The sequence below is a fragment of the Lagopus muta genome, chromosome 7, assembly GCF_023343835.1.
Source record: "Lagopus muta isolate bLagMut1 chromosome 7, bLagMut1 primary, whole genome shotgun sequence".
In the NCBI taxonomy this organism is placed as follows: Eukaryota; Metazoa; Chordata; class Aves; order Galliformes; family Phasianidae; genus Lagopus; species Lagopus muta.
Genome location: NC_064439.1, coordinates 23,208,941 through 23,225,594, shown reverse-complemented (window position 1 = coordinate 23,225,594; position 16,654 = coordinate 23,208,941). Strand labels below are relative to the sequence as shown.

At 45.8% G+C, this 16,654-nt stretch overlaps 3 protein-coding genes across 6 annotated transcripts in view; 1 reads left to right on the top strand and 2 right to left on the bottom strand.

Annotated features, from left to right (window-relative positions):
• Positions 1-462, bottom strand: part of LOC125695741 (probable acyl-CoA dehydrogenase 6) — a 78,948-nt gene extending 78,486 nt beyond the window's left edge. Inside the window, exon 1 of one of the 2 annotated variants that reach the window (XM_048950617.1) lies at positions 318-462. In XM_048950617.1, the coding sequence (XP_048806574.1) occupies positions 318-446 (129 nt within the window). In that variant the 5' untranslated portion in view covers positions 447-462. Of the gene's footprint in view, positions 1-32; positions 175-317 lie in introns of those variants that run through there. The other variant, XM_048950618.1, reaches the window with a different exon arrangement.
• Positions 463-627: 165 nt separating this feature from the next.
• On the bottom strand, positions 628-3,558 carry LOC125695895 (guanine nucleotide-binding protein G(I)/G(S)/G(O) subunit gamma-11). Of its 2 annotated transcripts, none has more exons than XM_048950943.1 (3): positions 3,427-3,558; positions 2,919-3,022; positions 628-800 (listed from the first exon to the last, which is right to left on the bottom strand). In XM_048950943.1, the coding sequence occupies exons 2-3, from the start codon at positions 3,012-3,014 to the stop codon at positions 675-677; spliced, it is 222 nt and encodes a 73-aa protein (XP_048806900.1). In that variant the 5' UTR covers positions 3,015-3,022; positions 3,427-3,558; the 3' UTR covers positions 628-674. The 2 variants fall into 2 exon arrangements, with proteins under 2 accessions (XP_048806900.1, XP_048806901.1); XM_048950944.1 differs by lacking the exon at positions 3,427-3,558 and adding an exon at positions 3,168-3,386.
• A 2,125-nt stretch (positions 3,559-5,683) lies between these two features.
• TFPI2 (tissue factor pathway inhibitor 2) lies at positions 5,684-11,280 on the top strand. Of its 2 annotated transcripts, none has more exons than XM_048951800.1 (5): positions 5,684-5,889; positions 5,972-6,151; positions 6,525-6,704; positions 7,925-8,098; positions 10,446-11,280. In XM_048951800.1, exons 1-5 carry the CDS (start codon positions 5,808-5,810, stop codon positions 10,544-10,546), a joined length of 717 nt encoding a protein of 238 aa, XP_048807757.1. In that variant the 5' UTR covers positions 5,684-5,807; the 3' UTR covers positions 10,547-11,280. The 2 variants fall into 2 exon arrangements, with proteins under 2 accessions (XP_048807757.1, XP_048807756.1); XM_048951799.1 differs by having other exon boundaries at positions 5,695-5,889; positions 10,443-11,280.
• The last annotated feature ends 5,374 nt before the right edge of the window (positions 11,281-16,654 follow it).

Here is a 16,654-nt window from a genome sequence, read left to right as displayed (position 1 = left end):
CTGCCTTACACTCGGTGTAAACCAACCCTTACCCTGCGCTCTGCAGGAGCTGGGAGGGAACTGAGCGCTCCCCCGCTCTGTGCCCCGGTCCTTCACGTCGCACTCGGGCAGCCCAAGTTCCACCAACACCCCGCTTGTGCTCCCTCTCCACGCACAGGCAGCACGGCAGCTTGGCCCCACTCGCAGAAATCCCCACAGTCCCACCACCCGACTTTTAAAGCGAAACGGGGAGCCACGCAGTTCCAACACGCCGCACGCAGCAGCCGGGGCAGCACAGCGGGCAGGCCGCGCACGCTGCTGGGCTGTCCCCGCGGTACCTTCCTGAGGGCCGCCCGCAATGCGCCGTGTTGCGGCGCGTCGGCTACGCGCCCTATGTCCCGCCGCCCGCCGCCGCCGCGCAGTGCCGAGGCCCGCAGCGCCCAGCGCCCTCCGCCCCGCAGCGCCATGGCTGCCGTCGGCCGCTCCGCTCCGCCCTCCGTCCCGGGCCGCCGTGCCCTCTCGGGTTACCGGTCGGAGCGAGCGGCGAACAGGTGAGGAGAGCGGCGAAGCGATGAGACCCTGCTTTCAGATTCATCTATTTATTTAAGAAAAAAAAAAAGAAAAAAAAAAAAAAAAAAAAAAGACAAAATTTGCTCCTGCACTGCCGGCGCAGGCCCAGCAGGCTGGGGTCTTCTTTAGGCGATGACACAGCCGCCCTTCTCCTTGAAGGGGTTCTTGTCCTCTGGGACGCCCTTCACCAGCGGGTCCTCTCCTGAGCGCTCCTCGATGTAGTTCTTGATCTCCTCGGAGCACTTGGACACCTGCGGGGAGGACACACGTGTTGCCAGAGCTCACACATTCCTCAGCAGCGAGGTGCTGAGCTCGCACCTTTCCCTGTTTGCCCGCCCATTGGGTACCACAGGCCAGCACTCAGCCCATTGGCTGCTACACTGTTGTATTAAGCACATCTTTCCCGAAGTGACTTATAGTCAATACCCTCAGGATCAACATTTCAGCTCCACAACATGCTATCTGTCTACAACACATCCATCACTTCACACTTTTTTCCCAAACAAAACACTCCATAATGGTTTTTCAGTGATGATACAAATCCCCATCCCAAGTTCTATAGCAGAAGCCACCCGTCTTCAATGACAGTCACCTAGGAAATCATTTACTAACTGGCACGTGGCATTATGCCAAACAACAGCTAATAAAACACCGCATGAAGCGGGAACACAACCCACAGGCCTCCTTGCATGACGGCCCCACACAGAGGGCCCCCACAGGAACCTGCCCTGGAGGAGGACCGGGGCTGCTCTGTGCCCTGACCGCACACACCTCTCACTTCCCTTCCTGTGGAACAGACGCTGTCCTCAGGTGCCTGGATAAGGGACGCCTCTAAGCACAGCTCCCTGCTCTGTGCCTGCCAACCCACAGACACAAGAGCGCAGTCAGCAACAGAATCCAGCTGCTGCCAGGCCGACAGGGGCCATTATTTCTAATTTAAGGCTCACTGCTTTCCTCCATAATTATATCTTACTCCATAGGTAAAGTTATGCCAAGTGAGATGGTGAATTTACCCGCTGTGTCACAGCCTCTGAGCCATCAGAAGTAGCTCAGGGTTAATCCTCAACCACAGGGTGTGCAGAATAAGGCCTAACTACCTCTAGCTGTGGTACAGCTATGACCTACAACACAGACTCCATTCTCACTGTGAAGCTTTGGTACAGTGCAGAGGTGAAATTGAGGATGTTGACTGTGCTTTTCTGCAGATGGTTTCAAAATACCCATTTCCCCAGTCTTTTGGTTTATTAGAATACTAGAATATATTGACTAAGTATTAGAATATTTGGACTATTCAGAATATTTAAATATATATTTATTTACATAAAGAGTTTCAAACTCTTTTTAAGAAAATCAAAATCTATGCATTCTACAGAGTACTTCAGGAGCTTGGGAATACTCTGAGGAATGATCCAGGTGCCTGTAGTATTCAGATGTGCAGTCCTTAATACTTCTGGATCCACAACCATAACATCTACAACCACTGACATTTAACTGACACATAAAATGCAATGAGGCATTGGCACTGCTGCTCAGAGAAGCTGCGGGTGCGCCATCCCTGGAGGCATGCAAGGCCGATCTGGATGGGACGCTGGGCAGTCTGATGTGGTGGGTGGACACGAGCCCTCAGCAGGGGGTTATAACTGTGTGGACTTCAAGGTCCCTTACAAGCCAAGTCCTCATTCATTCAATGAGTCTGTTATAACTGTGGCTTTCTTATTTTGTTGGTTATGTACCTAGATCTAACACACAGAAACAATTCCACTGATCCCCTAATATAAACTCACTTTTAGTCTGAAATAGTTTATCTAGATGTATTTTTTTTTCCTGCTGGCATATAGAATTAATAGAAATATAAATGGAGCAAGATCAATTGTGTTCTTCCATTTACAGAAAACGTGCAATAATACAACAGCAATAAAAACCACCAGAAACTATTCACCTGTGGAAAGAAATTACCAGTGTGACAGAAAGTATAGTGCTCCCACTGAATGCAGCAGGATGGAGCTGGGCTCTGGGGCACCGGCCCCTCAGCTTCTACCCCTCTCCCGGGGGTGTCCCGCCGGCCACGGCACCCCCCCACGCCCCGGTGCCTTTCACATAGGAGGGGAATTCTGCCTCTCCCGGCACGGCCGCTCGGAGGGGGATCTGGGCAAGAGCCGTCGGGGAGAGCACAGCGCTCCTCTTCCCGCGGCGGGGCCCCCAGCACCCCCGCGCTGCTCCGGGACGGAGCCCTCCCGCTCCGCCCCGCCGGGCTCCGCACGGGGCTGCCCGCCCGGCCCCGCCGCCGCCCGACGGCACCGCGCCGGGGCTGCCCGGCCGCCCCCCGCCCCTGCCCCAGCCCCTGGCCCCTCCGGCGGCCCCTCGCTCACCGGCTGCCTCTCCAGCTTCACTTCTTTCCGGAGCTGCTCCACTTCCATTTTCAGTTTGTCCTTCTCGCTCAGATCCTCAATGTTGATCGCCGGCATGGTGTGCGCTGCCAGAGCGCGGAGAGAGGGAGGGGAGGAGGGAGAGAGGACAAAGTGTTACCGCTGGGCAGCGAGGCCGTCGGGCCCGGAGCCCCCGGTAGGGCGGTGGGACGGCGGGGCGGCCGCCCCCGGCCCGCCCCCGGCCTCACTCACCCGGTGCCGCCGGGCTGCTCCGCGGCGACCGCTTCCTCCCCACCACGCCGGGCACCCTGCCCCGCGCCGCCCGGCCTTTAAACTCCGGGATAATCCCCTCTAATCGGATTACGGCCCTCCCGGCTCCGCGCTCGGGACCTTCACACTGCGGGGCCTCAGCACCCCGCACCCGGACGGCTGCCGGGACCTGCTCCCCTCCTCGCCCCGTGGGGCAGAGGCGGCTCGGGGCTGCCCAGTGCTCAGCCCTCTCCTCGTGTACCTCAGTGCTGCGTGGTCGTGTGCCGCTGGCGTGCTGAGAGAGGTGAGCTGGTCGCAGCAGGTGTTTCTCTTGGGCTCATTCCCCCCAAAAGTTCTGTGTTAAAACTACAGGCAGATCAGACTGAAAGGCAGAGAGGAGAAAGAACAGCTGTCAGGTCAGGCTGTCAGTGGGACACATAGCTCTGCATGCCACAGCACTGCACAGAGCATGTAGGGTCCTGCAGCTGTGCTGGGTGCTGGGGATGGGGTACACTCAGAGTGGTGGGTTAAGAAAGCACAAGAAGGACTTATGAAAGCCCTGTGTGCTTGCATACATACACTGCTGAGGTCCAGACCCTGAGCAGAGGTCTCACTCTCTGCAACAAGTGTCCCTTCACCCTGTTTGCGCCCTGGCATCTCTGCTCTTGGCAGCTGCTTTCATATGACGCTAGCAGATATGGGATCAGCACAGCCGCAGCCCTTCACACCAAGAAAAGCTGCAGGCCTATGTGCAGTCCTTTGAGTGGGAGTGTATGAACCCATTTGGTTTTCAGAACCTGAAACGCCCCTGTAGGCAGTCATCCCCCTTCCTCCTTCCATCTCTGGCTATAGCCACAAGGACACTACCTGCCCCTCTCCCACCCACCGGATGTAAGCAGTACAGCAAGATGCCACGATTTACACCTCCTTCCTCTGCCACTGCTCCAATAAGTGTTCACAGGGTTTAAAACAAACAGGGTTTGTTTGTGTTAACAAACAGGGTTTGCTAATCAGATTTATTTCAGTTCACTAAAATCAGCTCCTCTTCCCCTCCATCCCTTTGGCTACTATCCATGTGCAGTTCCTAATCCCTACAACCTATGCTGTCATCCCCATGCCCCTGCTGCTCAGAGCAGTGCCAAGGAGCTGCTGGCTGGGCAGCATAGCCCTTGCTGGAAGCATGGAGTGGGTATAGAGAATGGTGGGCACAGGGGGGCCAGAGCTGAGGGCTGCCAGTGGGAGCAGGGCATCATAGCCCAGCAATGGAAAACCTGCAGCAGCCACCTGCAGATATGACTACTTCTGCTGACTGTAGCTAATGAAGGCTCTCACCACTCGCTGTTAGTTGCTCCTCAGGTTCGTATGTTTTTACAAACACCCACCTAATCTAAGTGAACTTTGTTGCTGTTACAGCAGAGGAGCAGCTGAGTAAATGCCACACCGTGCTGCAGGGTTGATGGATAGACAGGTTTAATCCAAACTTTGTTTTGTATGTGTGCATGCACAGAGGAAATGGAAAATGGTATTAGTGTGACAGCACTCATTTTGCTGCTATTGTTTGAAGTGGCATTTCAATGGCTTCCTGTGCAATTCCAACAAAATCCAATGAAAGCTAAAGGCCATCAGTCCGATTGTATAAAAATCATCTGTGAGAAAGATGGCCTTTTTTTTTTTTTTTTTTTTTCTCCTGGAAATAGAAAATCTGGTGGTTGTTTTTTTCCTACTAGAGGAACCGAAGCTTTATTACAATCACTGTGTTTCACAAGTTTACCCAAAAATGAGGGCATGCTATTAACGGCCACAGTAATAAGATCCTGAAATATAGCAGATGTGTCCCATGGCGATGCCTCACATTGAACCAGGATTCTGTTCGGTTGTTGGTGTAGTTTTGCGTGTGTTTTTGTATGTTTCTGTGTTTTAACTAAAGCAGCTTCTTATTCTTGAGCAACTGGGAGATTTTTGAAGAGAAACAAGAGAAATCATAAAGGTTTTGGGGGGGTTGAATTTGCTCCTCTTTCTTGCCTTTGTAGAAAGCAAAATCCTGTCAGAAGCAGGCAGCAATCATGCACGGTACGTGGAACACAGTTTCCCTCGGGGCCTGCATGCCTGCTGGGGTTATCTTCAGGATAAACCAAGCCATGATGCCTCCTGAGACCCATCCAGAGGTTTCATCCCTTCAGCTCTCGGCGCTTCCAGGCCCCGACGCCGGCTCGTTCTCTAGTGCCCCTGGTGCCGGGGCAGCTGAAGGCGGCCGGCTGTAAGGCGGTATGGCGGAGCCTCGCCGGCTGCTGCCGCCCCGCGCCCGTCTCGGGCTCCGCCGTACGCGTCCCGGATCCGTCATTAACGGGAAATTCTGTTCTGGCACCGTCCCGTAACACGGCCGTGGAGCCCCGCCAAGCCCCCCGCGGCCCCGGCTAAGCCCCCCCCCCCCTCCCCCCCCGACCCCGGGGCTCACGCAGGCGCGCGCCCCGCCGCCGACCTGCTGCCCCGTGAATCACCCCTTCCCCTCCCACCACACGCGCAAGGAGGGAGGCGGCCCGGGGAAGCCGTGTCGGCGCATATAAAGCGCTGCCGTCGGGCCGGGCAGCGCTGACCGTTCCCGGGACCTTGCTGCCAGCCGTCCCTCCCGCCCGCCACCGCGACATGGCCGCTGGCCGCCGCCTCCCGCTACCCGCGCTGCTGCTGCCGCTGGCCTGTGCCGCCTTGGCGCCGCGCGGCCTCACAGGTAGGAGCGGGGCGCGGGCGGCGCTCGGGGCCGGGGCCGCCGCCGCGAGGGTGCCCTCAGCCCCGGCCTTGTGTCTCCGCAGAGAAGCAGCGCGCCTGCCTGCTGCCCCCCGACGACGGGCCGTGCCGCGCCCTGGTGCCGCGCTGGTACTACGACAGGTACACGCAGAGCTGCCAGGAGTTCAGCTACGGCGGCTGCCACGGCAACGCCAACAATTTCCTCAGCTACGACGACTGCGAGAAGAGCTGCTGGACCATCAAGAGTGAGTCCGGAGCACCGAGAGCCCCCGGGGTGTGGGGGGCGTGCCTGGGGAGCTGCACCAGCCTGTATGCCGGGAGCTGTGTCAGATTGGAGTGCACGGGATGTACGACCTTCCTTAGAATCTTAGTATTATAACAAGCATCTATTTGATGCATCGGATTCCTCCTGTAAAGCTTGTCCCACGTTTCTGTGGAGTGCAGGTGCTGGGACAAGCTGGGTCTTGCTACAGCCGGCGCACCCACACTCAGTGTGCAGCGCTGTGCTGTGGGGACAAGGGCACAAAGGGTTGGTTTTACTGAGGATGCAATGCTGTGCTGTTGGAATGAGGGCATGTAGGGGTGGTTTGACTGACTGTGGAACTGTTTTTGTTGCAGAGGTGCCTAAACTGTGCCGGATGGAGGCTGACACAGGGCCCTGCCGAGGACACATAAGAAGATATGCCTTCAACTTGAGTTCAATGAAGTGTGAGGAGTTCGTCTACGGGGGCTGCTACGGGAACGGCAACAACTTCAAGGACCTGCAGTCCTGTGTGGATCACTGTCTTCCAGAGAAAAGTAACGGTTGTTCCAAATCCTTAATAAACTAGATGGTTTGAAAGCGATATGAAGATGATACTTTATTTGGTATTTTGCTCTAGATACCTGCACAGTGGTTTTTTTTTAAGCACAGTATGTTTCTGTAGCATAGATGCTTATTATTGTCTTCAGGTTGTGGTGTGTGGCTGCTCTCACCTGCCTTTTACCGAGAGCACACTATTACTCTGATATGGTGACTTCAAATTTGAGCACAGCTACACCCAGCCAGACTCTTGCCTTCTAGTGAACTGTGCACCTGTTAAATGAAGGGCAGTGAGGTGGGAGACCTGTGCTGGGGCAGATGTCTAGGGTGCTGCGGCTGTCATGGTCAGGAAGGTGATATCCAGATGTATGCAGAGGTCCTTTTATGAATTCAAGCCTGAGGGATGCTGTTGGGAGTGCTGAAAGCTCCACACCACCTAATTCAACTATCGATGGAAGACTTTTTGCCTCATCTGGTGTGGCTCTTCCCTGCCTCTCCATACCAACTTTTAAGAGGAGAGAGGGTAATTATGAGGATGTGACTGTAGACGAATGTTTTCATAAACACTATCTGGTTAATACCTATTGCAGGACAGTGCCTTTGAAGAACAGAGAAATACCAGAATAGTGTTGCTGCCTGTGCTTTATTAGCGCTCAATGAGAGTTATTTTTGGTTGATGAGAGATTGTCACCATTTCCTTAAGCAAACAGAAAATTATTTTTAATTTCTGTTAGTAAAAAGTCTATAGCAACAGAAGTAAGATTTTGTTAAACATTCTAGTAAGAAATATGGTGAGGTTTTGTACTTCTTGCAGCAAGTGGGTAGGATTTATTAGCAAAATTGTAGCAAGGACAGAGTAAATGGTACTTTTCTCACCTACAGAGGTAATTCCACTGGAATTGCTATTGTGTTCCTATAAACATGGAATCAGACTGCTGTCTATCTCCCATGAACATTTCTGCGCTTCCAAAAACAGCACTGCCTTTGGGAAATGAGGATGAATTTCACTTGTGAACTAAGCTTGTTTTCTGGGGCTGCCTGCTGCTTTCTCCAATGTATAACTCATAGGAATAGGATGCAGTAACTCTCTGAAGTCATTGGTAGCACTCATGTCAGTTCAATGGGAGTAATAGGTGTTTAACAACCAAACTGGTTGCAGAGTTTTAATATGGTAGGCATAGAGATTATATAAATCATCTCCTTTTTCTTTTTCAAGCTGGCCCCTTGTTATGCTATAGCCCAAAAGATGAAGGATTGTGCTCCTCTTCTGTGCCCCGTTATTACTATGACACCACAAGTAAATCATGCAAGGAGTTCAAGTACACTGGCTGTGGTGGAAATGCCAACAACTTCGTTACTGAAGTAGATTGCTACAATGTCTGTAGAAAAGGTAAGATTCCTTGGTATTTTGTCAGTCAAAAGCAGATAAACCAATCCATATACCAGTACTAGGTGTCCAGTGTGTTCTTTTACTCACCATTTTTTGTATAAATGTATGCTTTCTACAGTTTGGACTCAGTATTCTCAAAGGAAGGGAAAACTGAGATGCAATGCTAAATTGTTCATACAAGAAAAGAGTAATGTGTGGTGGTTATACAATTTTTAATTTTTAAATGAAATGTGGAGAAAGGCACACGAAAAGACATTAATTTAGTAGGGCCCACAAGGAATCAGTATTTAAACGGTTCTAAACACTAATTAAGGTTTTACTTTCTTCCAGATACTTTAAAGTGAGATTAAAGCAAGTTGTGAAATCAATTTACTTTTTTCTTTAGCATTTTTAGCAGCTAACATCCTCTCTTGATTCTCTGCTGCCTGTTCCCATTTCCCATTCCCATTGCTAAAGATTTCTGCCTCATCACTTGTGTTGAATCTGAGGCCATGGGGGGAAGGGTTGGGATGTTTTTTTTCTTAATGATTTGATATAATGAATAATGAACCAGCTTCTTGTGCTTGTAATTCAAAACTTGTTGTGCTGTTAGCTGCAGTAGTATGTCCATACCCACTATTACAGATCTAATACTGTGATTGATTTGATATGTAAATCTATGAGAGAGAGAAGCATAATTAATGTAAATTCCCAGAACAGTCAGGAAGCAGACATAGCACAAAACTTAAAAAAAAAAAAAAATTTAAAAAAAAAGTTATCCTAAGGGGGAAAAATTAGGGCTGTCTAACATATACTTCACATTCGAAAAAAACAAAAACAACAACAAAACAACAGAACACCAAAGCCCATCTCTGTTTTAAACATGAAACATTTATAGTGCCCAAGTACAGCTATATTTAAGGTGTGTGGAAGGCTTAAGTCAGTAGAGGATTATCCAGTTCTGGGCTTGAAGTCCATGGCTGTTGAAGCTGGTAGTTGAAGAGCTACTGTGTGTGACTACTGTCTTTGGAAGTAAAAATATTGCCTGCCAGTTACTCATGGCAGTACTATTTCTGTGGCATACCACTCTGACTGTGTCTCTGCCATTCTGGCATTATAAGGGAGATACTAATGGTGTGCTAAGTCTATCAGAGATGCCTATGATTACCTAATTTGCATCTATTACTCTCTGGAAGTGGTAGGGACAGGCTCCAGCCTAACCATGCAAAAAGAGAGGAGGAAGGAAATCACCTGTTCAGCATCTTGCCTTCTGCCCCTGCATACACTCAGCCACATCCACTCTGGGGGCTCTCCTCTACTCCCTCTTCACAGGGAAGAAAGGCATGAAGAAAAGTTATGTCTTGTTATTAGTGCAACAGATAGGAAAACTCAAAGGATTGGTTATAACTTGTGCATTTCAAAATTCAGTAAGGTGTGGTCAACTGAAGCTCATAGTTAAGGGCATAATTAGTGTTAATTAACGTACATATACATTTGTATAGCTAGGGAGTGTACAGCAACATTAAGTAAATCTTTAAGGCAACTTAATCTACTATTCTCCCCTTCCTGAGTTCCCCTCCCTAGTATCTTTCCTGTAACCTTTTGGAGTCTGAAGTTGTGATCAGTTAACTTCTCGTATGTATATATGCAACTGCTATTTAACTTGATCTGTAGCTCTTGAAATGACAAGGTACCTGAATAATTTCATTTTAAAAAACTAGAGTAGAAAACAGTTGCAGTCAAAGCAGATGAACAGGAAGCTGGATGCAGGACTCTGTGCAGATAAACAGGCAGTGCAGCAGCAAAGATTTCTCAGTCGGCATTGTCAAGTACTGGCTTTCAGGACTATACTCACATGCTTCGTGTGGCTTTTGTAAGCTCTTCTGGAAATAACCCTGACTGCTGCCTTGGAGCATTCTGCAGCATCTTATGGAAAGCCTGTTCTCTGCAGGAACCCAGATAATTTTACCTTTTTTCCATCTCCCACAGGCACTGGTTATAATTAGATTTTGCCCTTTTGTTGATCAAAGAAATGAAGCAATAGTTTTCTTTTTTCTTTTGCAAGTAGTGTAGAGTGTACTTCCATTCTGGTGCTCCTGTGGGGCAGCTAGAATAGTCTTGCATTCTTTCTCAGAAAAAGAACAAACAGCAAAAACAGAGAACAGTGCCATAGTGGATGTACTAGAAACCTTACTGTATGTGAGAATAGAGTGTCCAGAACTCATTTTACAGTTTCTGACATGGCTGTTATTATTGGGTTCAACTGGTTTAACATCATAATAAATAATAAAAAAAATTCCAAACAGTGAAGAGTAATAATAACTTTGTCATTCTGCTTTTCTGACTACTTCCTTTACTTTCTTAGCAGGGAGTCAGAAACCAACTATCAACAAGCCAAGAAATCTACTCCGCAGAAAAATGATGAGAAAACTGATCAAAAAGCCTCAGACACATAACCTGAAGTCTTAAATCTAATGTGCCTTTGAGTGTTTGAAACACTTTGACTCTTTTTTTTTTTTTTTTTTTGTATTATAGTTTCCACAGATTTATACGTTGACATATAGTTCTGTCTTTCAGAACTGCTTGTTTTCCAACTTACTTTTTATAAAGGACTGCGTTTAATAGAAGCAGAATGAACCTAATTATGGTTCTTCTACTCTGTTGTATTCACAGTAATACTTTGCCAGACATTTAGATTTCCATGTTTTTATGGGGGAATATTACTACTGCCTTGGGAGAATATTTCAGCTGTTAAAATCAGTTAAGACTTGAAAAAAGTTGTCTTAGTTACACTAAGGAGAATACAAAGCAAAGTCTCTGCAATGGAACTTTTTCTGTTTATACATCTTCTGCTTGCTAAAGAAGATGTGTGAAGAGAAGTGTGTTCAGAGGTTCATAGCTCTGCCATTTCACATATTTTGACACTGTCTTTACAGTCTTTACCCTTTACAGTCGCACTGATAGTCAAAACCTTTCAGCCTTTGTAACAAGAAATATAAACATAAATCTGGTTCATCCCACAAAAGAGAATTGGGATTAGGGATATTATGCCAAATACTCCGACAAAAACAATGAGTAACCTGCTTGAGTATTAAAAGAAAAATGTAGATGTTACTTAGTTGAAATTTCGAACACCATGACAAAGTCATGCTCCAGATTCTCTTGTGACAGAAATCAGCATTTTTCTTTTTTTTTTTTTTTTTAATTAAATACACTGAAGATATCTGTTGAGGGTCTTGATAGTAATGTCTGTGGGATGTGCTAAAAAAAAAACCAGAAGCTTCTGCAAATCTCACATAATCTGAGGCACTGTTGTATTTCTTATTTTAGATTATGCCTGTGGCAATATTATTGCACTTTTATGTTTTGTGTTTGAGCCATGTCTGAATTTCAATTCATTTCACCTACAACGTTTTCTAATATGGATTGATATGCAATATCAATAAATTTTTTTGAAGAACAGCTTGTTTTCTTTCATGTGATTCTGTTAATTACCCTGAATGACTTGCATGCACCAATATGTGTTATGGAGCCTATTATCTACTAATTATGACTAGTAGAGTTTACTTGTTTCTTATATTATTTCCTTATGCTGAAGTCTTCATGTGAAGAAAGCCATCAGACTGCACTGATGTCATTCATTTGTGAGCTTTTATGGCTCAGTTGGCTCCATTAGGAGCTGGTGTGGAAGGAAGGGCTGCCTGTCTCAGATGACTGCTGCTGGCTGTCCTGTCTGATGCTATGCTGCCCGATTAGTGTTTGTAAGGATGGTGGGCTGACATGTAAAATTCCTTTTTGTTCCAGCTAGAAGGTTTCAGGTGCCTGCTTTATCTCCATTTCAGTGAAGGAATGTGGTAGGAAAACTAGCCAAGATTTTTTTTCATTCTGATTTTTCTCTCACCCCTGTGCTTGCAACTGAAGCAGTAAACTGCTTGCTGTAGTCTTCCTACCACACCATTTCTGCTACTTAGTCTCAAAAGAAACCACCTATTCCAGTGGATCTTTCATCCTAGCCATCTCCTGTGACTCAAACCTGAGCTGAGGTGAATCTGGGGTGTGCTGGCACTGCCAGGATTTCAACTGGAGCTGCTCTGGCCTAGGGAGTTATTACAGCTCCCTAGGCAAGATGAAACACACTGTCCAATGGACACTGCCCCCATCCCTTTCCTCAGATTGTGAATTTTGGCTGCTTCTGGCACAGGCAGCTCAGTGTCCCTCTGAATGCCCGGTACCAGGCCCCAGCTGCATTTGTTATGGCTTGCAGACTGAGTTGGAAAAAGAAGCTCATTTCAGAAGTTGTAATTCAGTTTAACTGCCTCTGCAGTATAGATCTCCCTGTGCTCTTTCTTTTCATGCAGGAAACATTCAAAGTCCAAGGGCCTGTTTCTAGGCTACTCCATGAAATATCAGAGGCTTAGGTTTGAATCTCCTACCTACCTACTACCAAATATTTTAATCAAATCATTTTTTATTCTTGCAAGGTTCCCTAATAGCGCAAGATAACGGCTGTGTAAATTTCTTTCAGCCTCTCTTCTACTATTCTACCTAATAAAAATTGTACTTTCTTTTCAGGTAAATGCCTTAAACTCTCTCTCTCTCTCTCTCTTTTTTTTTTTTTTTTAAGAATTTCAAGAATTTCAGCTGCCAATGTGCTGCCTTGTTTGATGTGCTTAAGTTACTCTGGTATCCCTCCAGCCTCCTGCTGTGCCTTTGACTAACCTAAATAATTCCCTATTATCTGCAGCATTTTATATGACTCATGATTTACTTCCTTTTTCAGCTTGCTGATGAAACAACAATGGCCCAAGGTTGGGTCAACTGTTAGCATTTTGCCACGTTGAAAATTAATGCTGCTCACACCATCCTGCAAATTAACTTTTATTATAGTAGCCAGTGTCCAGCAGCTGCTATAGTGTGTCACAGCGCAAATTTCTGCTGCAGAGGAGGGAAGCAGTGATTATAATCAGTTGGGTTCATCTTGTCTTGCGCAGGTAGACTTCCATGGAAGCTCATGACTAATGATTTACTTGGGACAGTCATACCTGCTGCTTAACAGCAGCTGCTGAAATAAGCTGATTTGACTAAATGCCATTGCAAATATGATCACTGATCTTTAACTTTCCTTTGCAATCCACAATTCTGGTTCTTTTCTTAGTGGTATCTTGTGAAGAAGTGCATCAAAATTCCATAAAAAAGAAAATTTGCATTGATTCTTTATCCTTAGTCTGTGGCAACACTCAGGGAATGGCTTTGAAAAGTATTCCAGGAGGAGAGGAGTCTCTTCATCTTTGTATGTCAGTAGAACTTTAAATGTCAAAAAGAGAAAAAAAATCCATGTGGAAATAGTTTTTTTTACTGATAGGCTGAATGATGGCAGCCTAAATTTCAGTATGTCTCATTTTGACAGTGACAGCCCTAATAAATGACTTTCTCACAATACATCACAGTAAATACATCAAGATCAAAATGGCAGTCAGTTGCCATGTTGCTGGAATTGGATTTCCTACTGCCAGAAATGTCTCCATTCCTCTATTGATCCTTCAGCTGAGGAGATGGAAAATGTGGAATGTTTTAATGAACAGTTGTTCACTACACACAATGGGCCAAAAAAAATAAATCTGTGAACTTGCATCTCAATCACAGGTGACAGATTTGATCCCTAAGCTTAAGGTCAGCCATATGCTGAGAGCAACTCTCTGTTATCCAAGCAGTGACCAGAAATCTGTTGCATTACATAAATGTACTGCAGCTGTTGTGCAAAACTGCAAGAACCACAACACAAGTGTGCCAGAATTATTGGGTATTTACATTAATGTTACTGAAAGCAAAATCTACCTCATTATCTTTCTAGAAAGCTTTGTATTATTATGCATAACTATCACTGTTGGTAATTAGCTCAGAGATACTTGCTTCTGTTGAAGCAAACCTCATTTTTTATGGAGGTCCTGTATAGTAACATCTATCATCTAATAAATTACTTAATTATGAGATGTATTAATCATAATATATAAAGCCTAATGAACAGCTGTGATATTAAAAAATCCAAGTAAACAAGAAGTCTGAAAGTGTGTTGCTCGTGATGTTAGGCAACTGATGTGATCATAAGCTGTGGTCGTCAAGCTTGTGAGTATACAGCAATATTAACCCTTATTTTTTCTCATGCTCAATCCTCAATGAAGGCCTTACTACATTAACTATGGGTAAAATTCTCTCACAGAGCTGGCAGCAGAGTTACAACTTTTTTGCTTGGTGAGCTTTCTGCGTGGTGAGGTATTGCTCACTTAGTGAAGTGCAGCAGCTTTTCTATGAGGCCAGTGCCCAATTTAGATTTTTTAAAGCTTAATACGGAGCATAGTACTAAAACTCATAGCAACTTACAAATGCTTATGAGTGCTACTCTCTCTGGGATATTTTTTTCTGAGTGTGGGAAGCCAGATAAAGAGGATAAATTGTACTAATAAAAGCTACTTAAATAGTCAAGAGAGCAAGTGTGAAAAATATACCTCGTTATAGAGCTTCCTATTATTGTAGTAGTTTTCAATAAGCAGAAATCTTGATTTTTTTTAGCAGTGTCAAAAAAAAACGTACTGTATAAAAATGCATCCAGAAGAAAGCAGCAAGACTAGCAAGAGCTTCTGAGTTTTTTCTTTTTTTCTAGCAAGACATTTTCTCATTTTTTTTCTCTCTGAAAGCAGGAAGAAGTCAGATGAGAAAAACAGTGATGACAAATGGTATTTATTGCTCTCCCCGGGACATGAGCTGCCATGCTGGAGTACAAGGAGTCTGCACAGCTCCCACTCTGCCAGCCAGAGGGACACTCCCATGATTTCAACAGGACCTGAGGAGAGTCCAAGCATTGCAACAACCTCCTTCAGCTTCAGGACAGTGGTCTAGCACTGAGCAGTGTTCTCTGAACTGCAGCAGCAGGTGTACCTGTTTTAGGATCATATAATCACAGAAAGACTTGGGTTTATCTCAAGATTATTTTAAGATTATCTTACTTAGATTATCCAGTTCCAACCCCTTGCTGTGCGCAGTGTTGCTGCTCACAAAATCAGGCTCCCCAGGGTCCCATACAACCTGTTCTTGAGCACGGCCAGGGATGGGGAATCCACAGTCTCTCTGGGCAGCAGTGCCAGTGCCTCATCACTCTCTGAGTAAAGAATTTCTTCCTATTAACTGACCTAAATTTCCCCACGTCCTTCTTGGCAGGGCTGCTCTCTTTCAGTTCTTTTCCCATTATGTATACATATCTGGGATCACCTTAACCCAAGTGCAAAACCTCGCACTTGGCCTTGCTGAACCTCATTAAATTCACATGGGCCCATTTTTCAAGCATGTCTAGGTCCCTGTGAATGGCACCCTTTCCTTCTTTTTATCAGATTTATCAGCAGTTTTATCAGCTGCACAACTCAGCTTGGTGTCATCTGCAAACTTGCTGAGAATGCACCAGATCCCATTGCCTATGTCACTGATAAAGATGTAAAAGAGTAACAGTGCCAAGACAGGTGGTGTGGGGTGCACCACACATCACCAGCCTCCACCTGGACATGCAGCTGTTGGAAACAACACTCTGGCTGTGGCCGTCCAACCAATTCCTTACCCACCAAATAGTCCACCCTTCAAACTCATGTCTCTCCTATTTAGAGATAAGGATGTGGTGTGGGACCATCATGAGGCACTTTACCTGTGTTCTTCTTCAATTCTTATCCCTCGGTGCAAGCCAATGAGCAAAAATCCCAGCAAAAATGTTCCCTACTTTTATTTCAGTGCCCACACTAGTGTTGGATGCTTGATATCAGTGACTGTGTGCTCTGGTGAAGCAATAGGTCTCTCTCCTTTGGGAAAGTACTCACTAATTCATTGCTTTACTTCAGTGTGTCTCCACATAAGATAAGCATTGAAATTTCTCTGAAGCCTATTATAGGAAAACATTAAAAAATATCTGTCCTAATATTAAAGGCATTGATTTGACTAGGTTTTATTAGGAGTTGTTCTTTGCAACTTTGAAAGAACTGGACTTCAGTATCATTTTCAAGACCCTCTTCTGTCAAAATATAAAGTGATAATGAGGTAAAGTGAGACTGATTTATCTTGAAGAAGAAATTTTAAAATCTTCTTAGTTAGACTTAGAGTCATTGGTTAGCTTAGATGTTCTTCCTTCAGACGTATTAAGTGCTACTGTAAACCTAATCCACATGTCATTTTCATACTGGCAATTAAACTGTGCTCCTTAACTGATCTTATGGCATTTTTGCATCCTTTTATTGTTAACTAGACTAAACTGTGATGAAAGAAAACTGTACAGTGTGAATTAGAATAAATTCTAATTTCCACAGAACTATTTAAAGTTGCAGCACCTGGAAAATGTAAAAGCAGCGGTGAAGTAAAACCTGTTTTTTTTTTGTTGTTTTTGTTTTTTGTTTTTTGTTTTGTTTTTGTTTTTGTTGGTGTTTTTGTTTGTTTGTTTGTTTGTTTGTTTGTTTGTTTTGTGAATTTTGAATCTTTTTCAAACTGAGACTGGCAAAAAGATTACAGACTGCACTCTGTGGTTATGCTGATGGAAAGCTGCTCTCA

What these genes read in the sequence shown, in the direction of transcription:
- LOC125695895 (XM_048950943.1), bottom strand. Translation starts at nt 3,014, where the DNA reads ATGCCGGCGATCAACATTGAGGATCTGAGCGAGAAGGACAAACTGAAA. An exon ending in TGAAGCTGGAGAGGCAGCCG is followed by an intron (nt 801 to 2,918) that starts GTGAGCGAGGGG and finishes TCCTCCCCGCAG; the next exon opens with GTGTCCAAGTGCTCCGAGGA.
- TFPI2 (XM_048951799.1), top strand. Translation starts at nt 5,808, where the DNA reads ATGGCCGCTGGCCGCCGCCTCCCGCTACCCGCGCTGCTGCTGCCGCTG. An exon ending in GGCGCCGCGCGGCCTCACAG is followed by an intron (nt 5,890 to 5,971) that starts GTAGGAGCGGGG and finishes GTGTCTCCGCAG; the next exon opens with AGAAGCAGCGCGCCTGCCTG. An exon ending in GAGCTGCTGGACCATCAAGA is followed by an intron (nt 6,152 to 6,524) that starts GTGAGTCCGGAG and finishes TTTTTGTTGCAG; the next exon opens with AGGTGCCTAAACTGTGCCGG.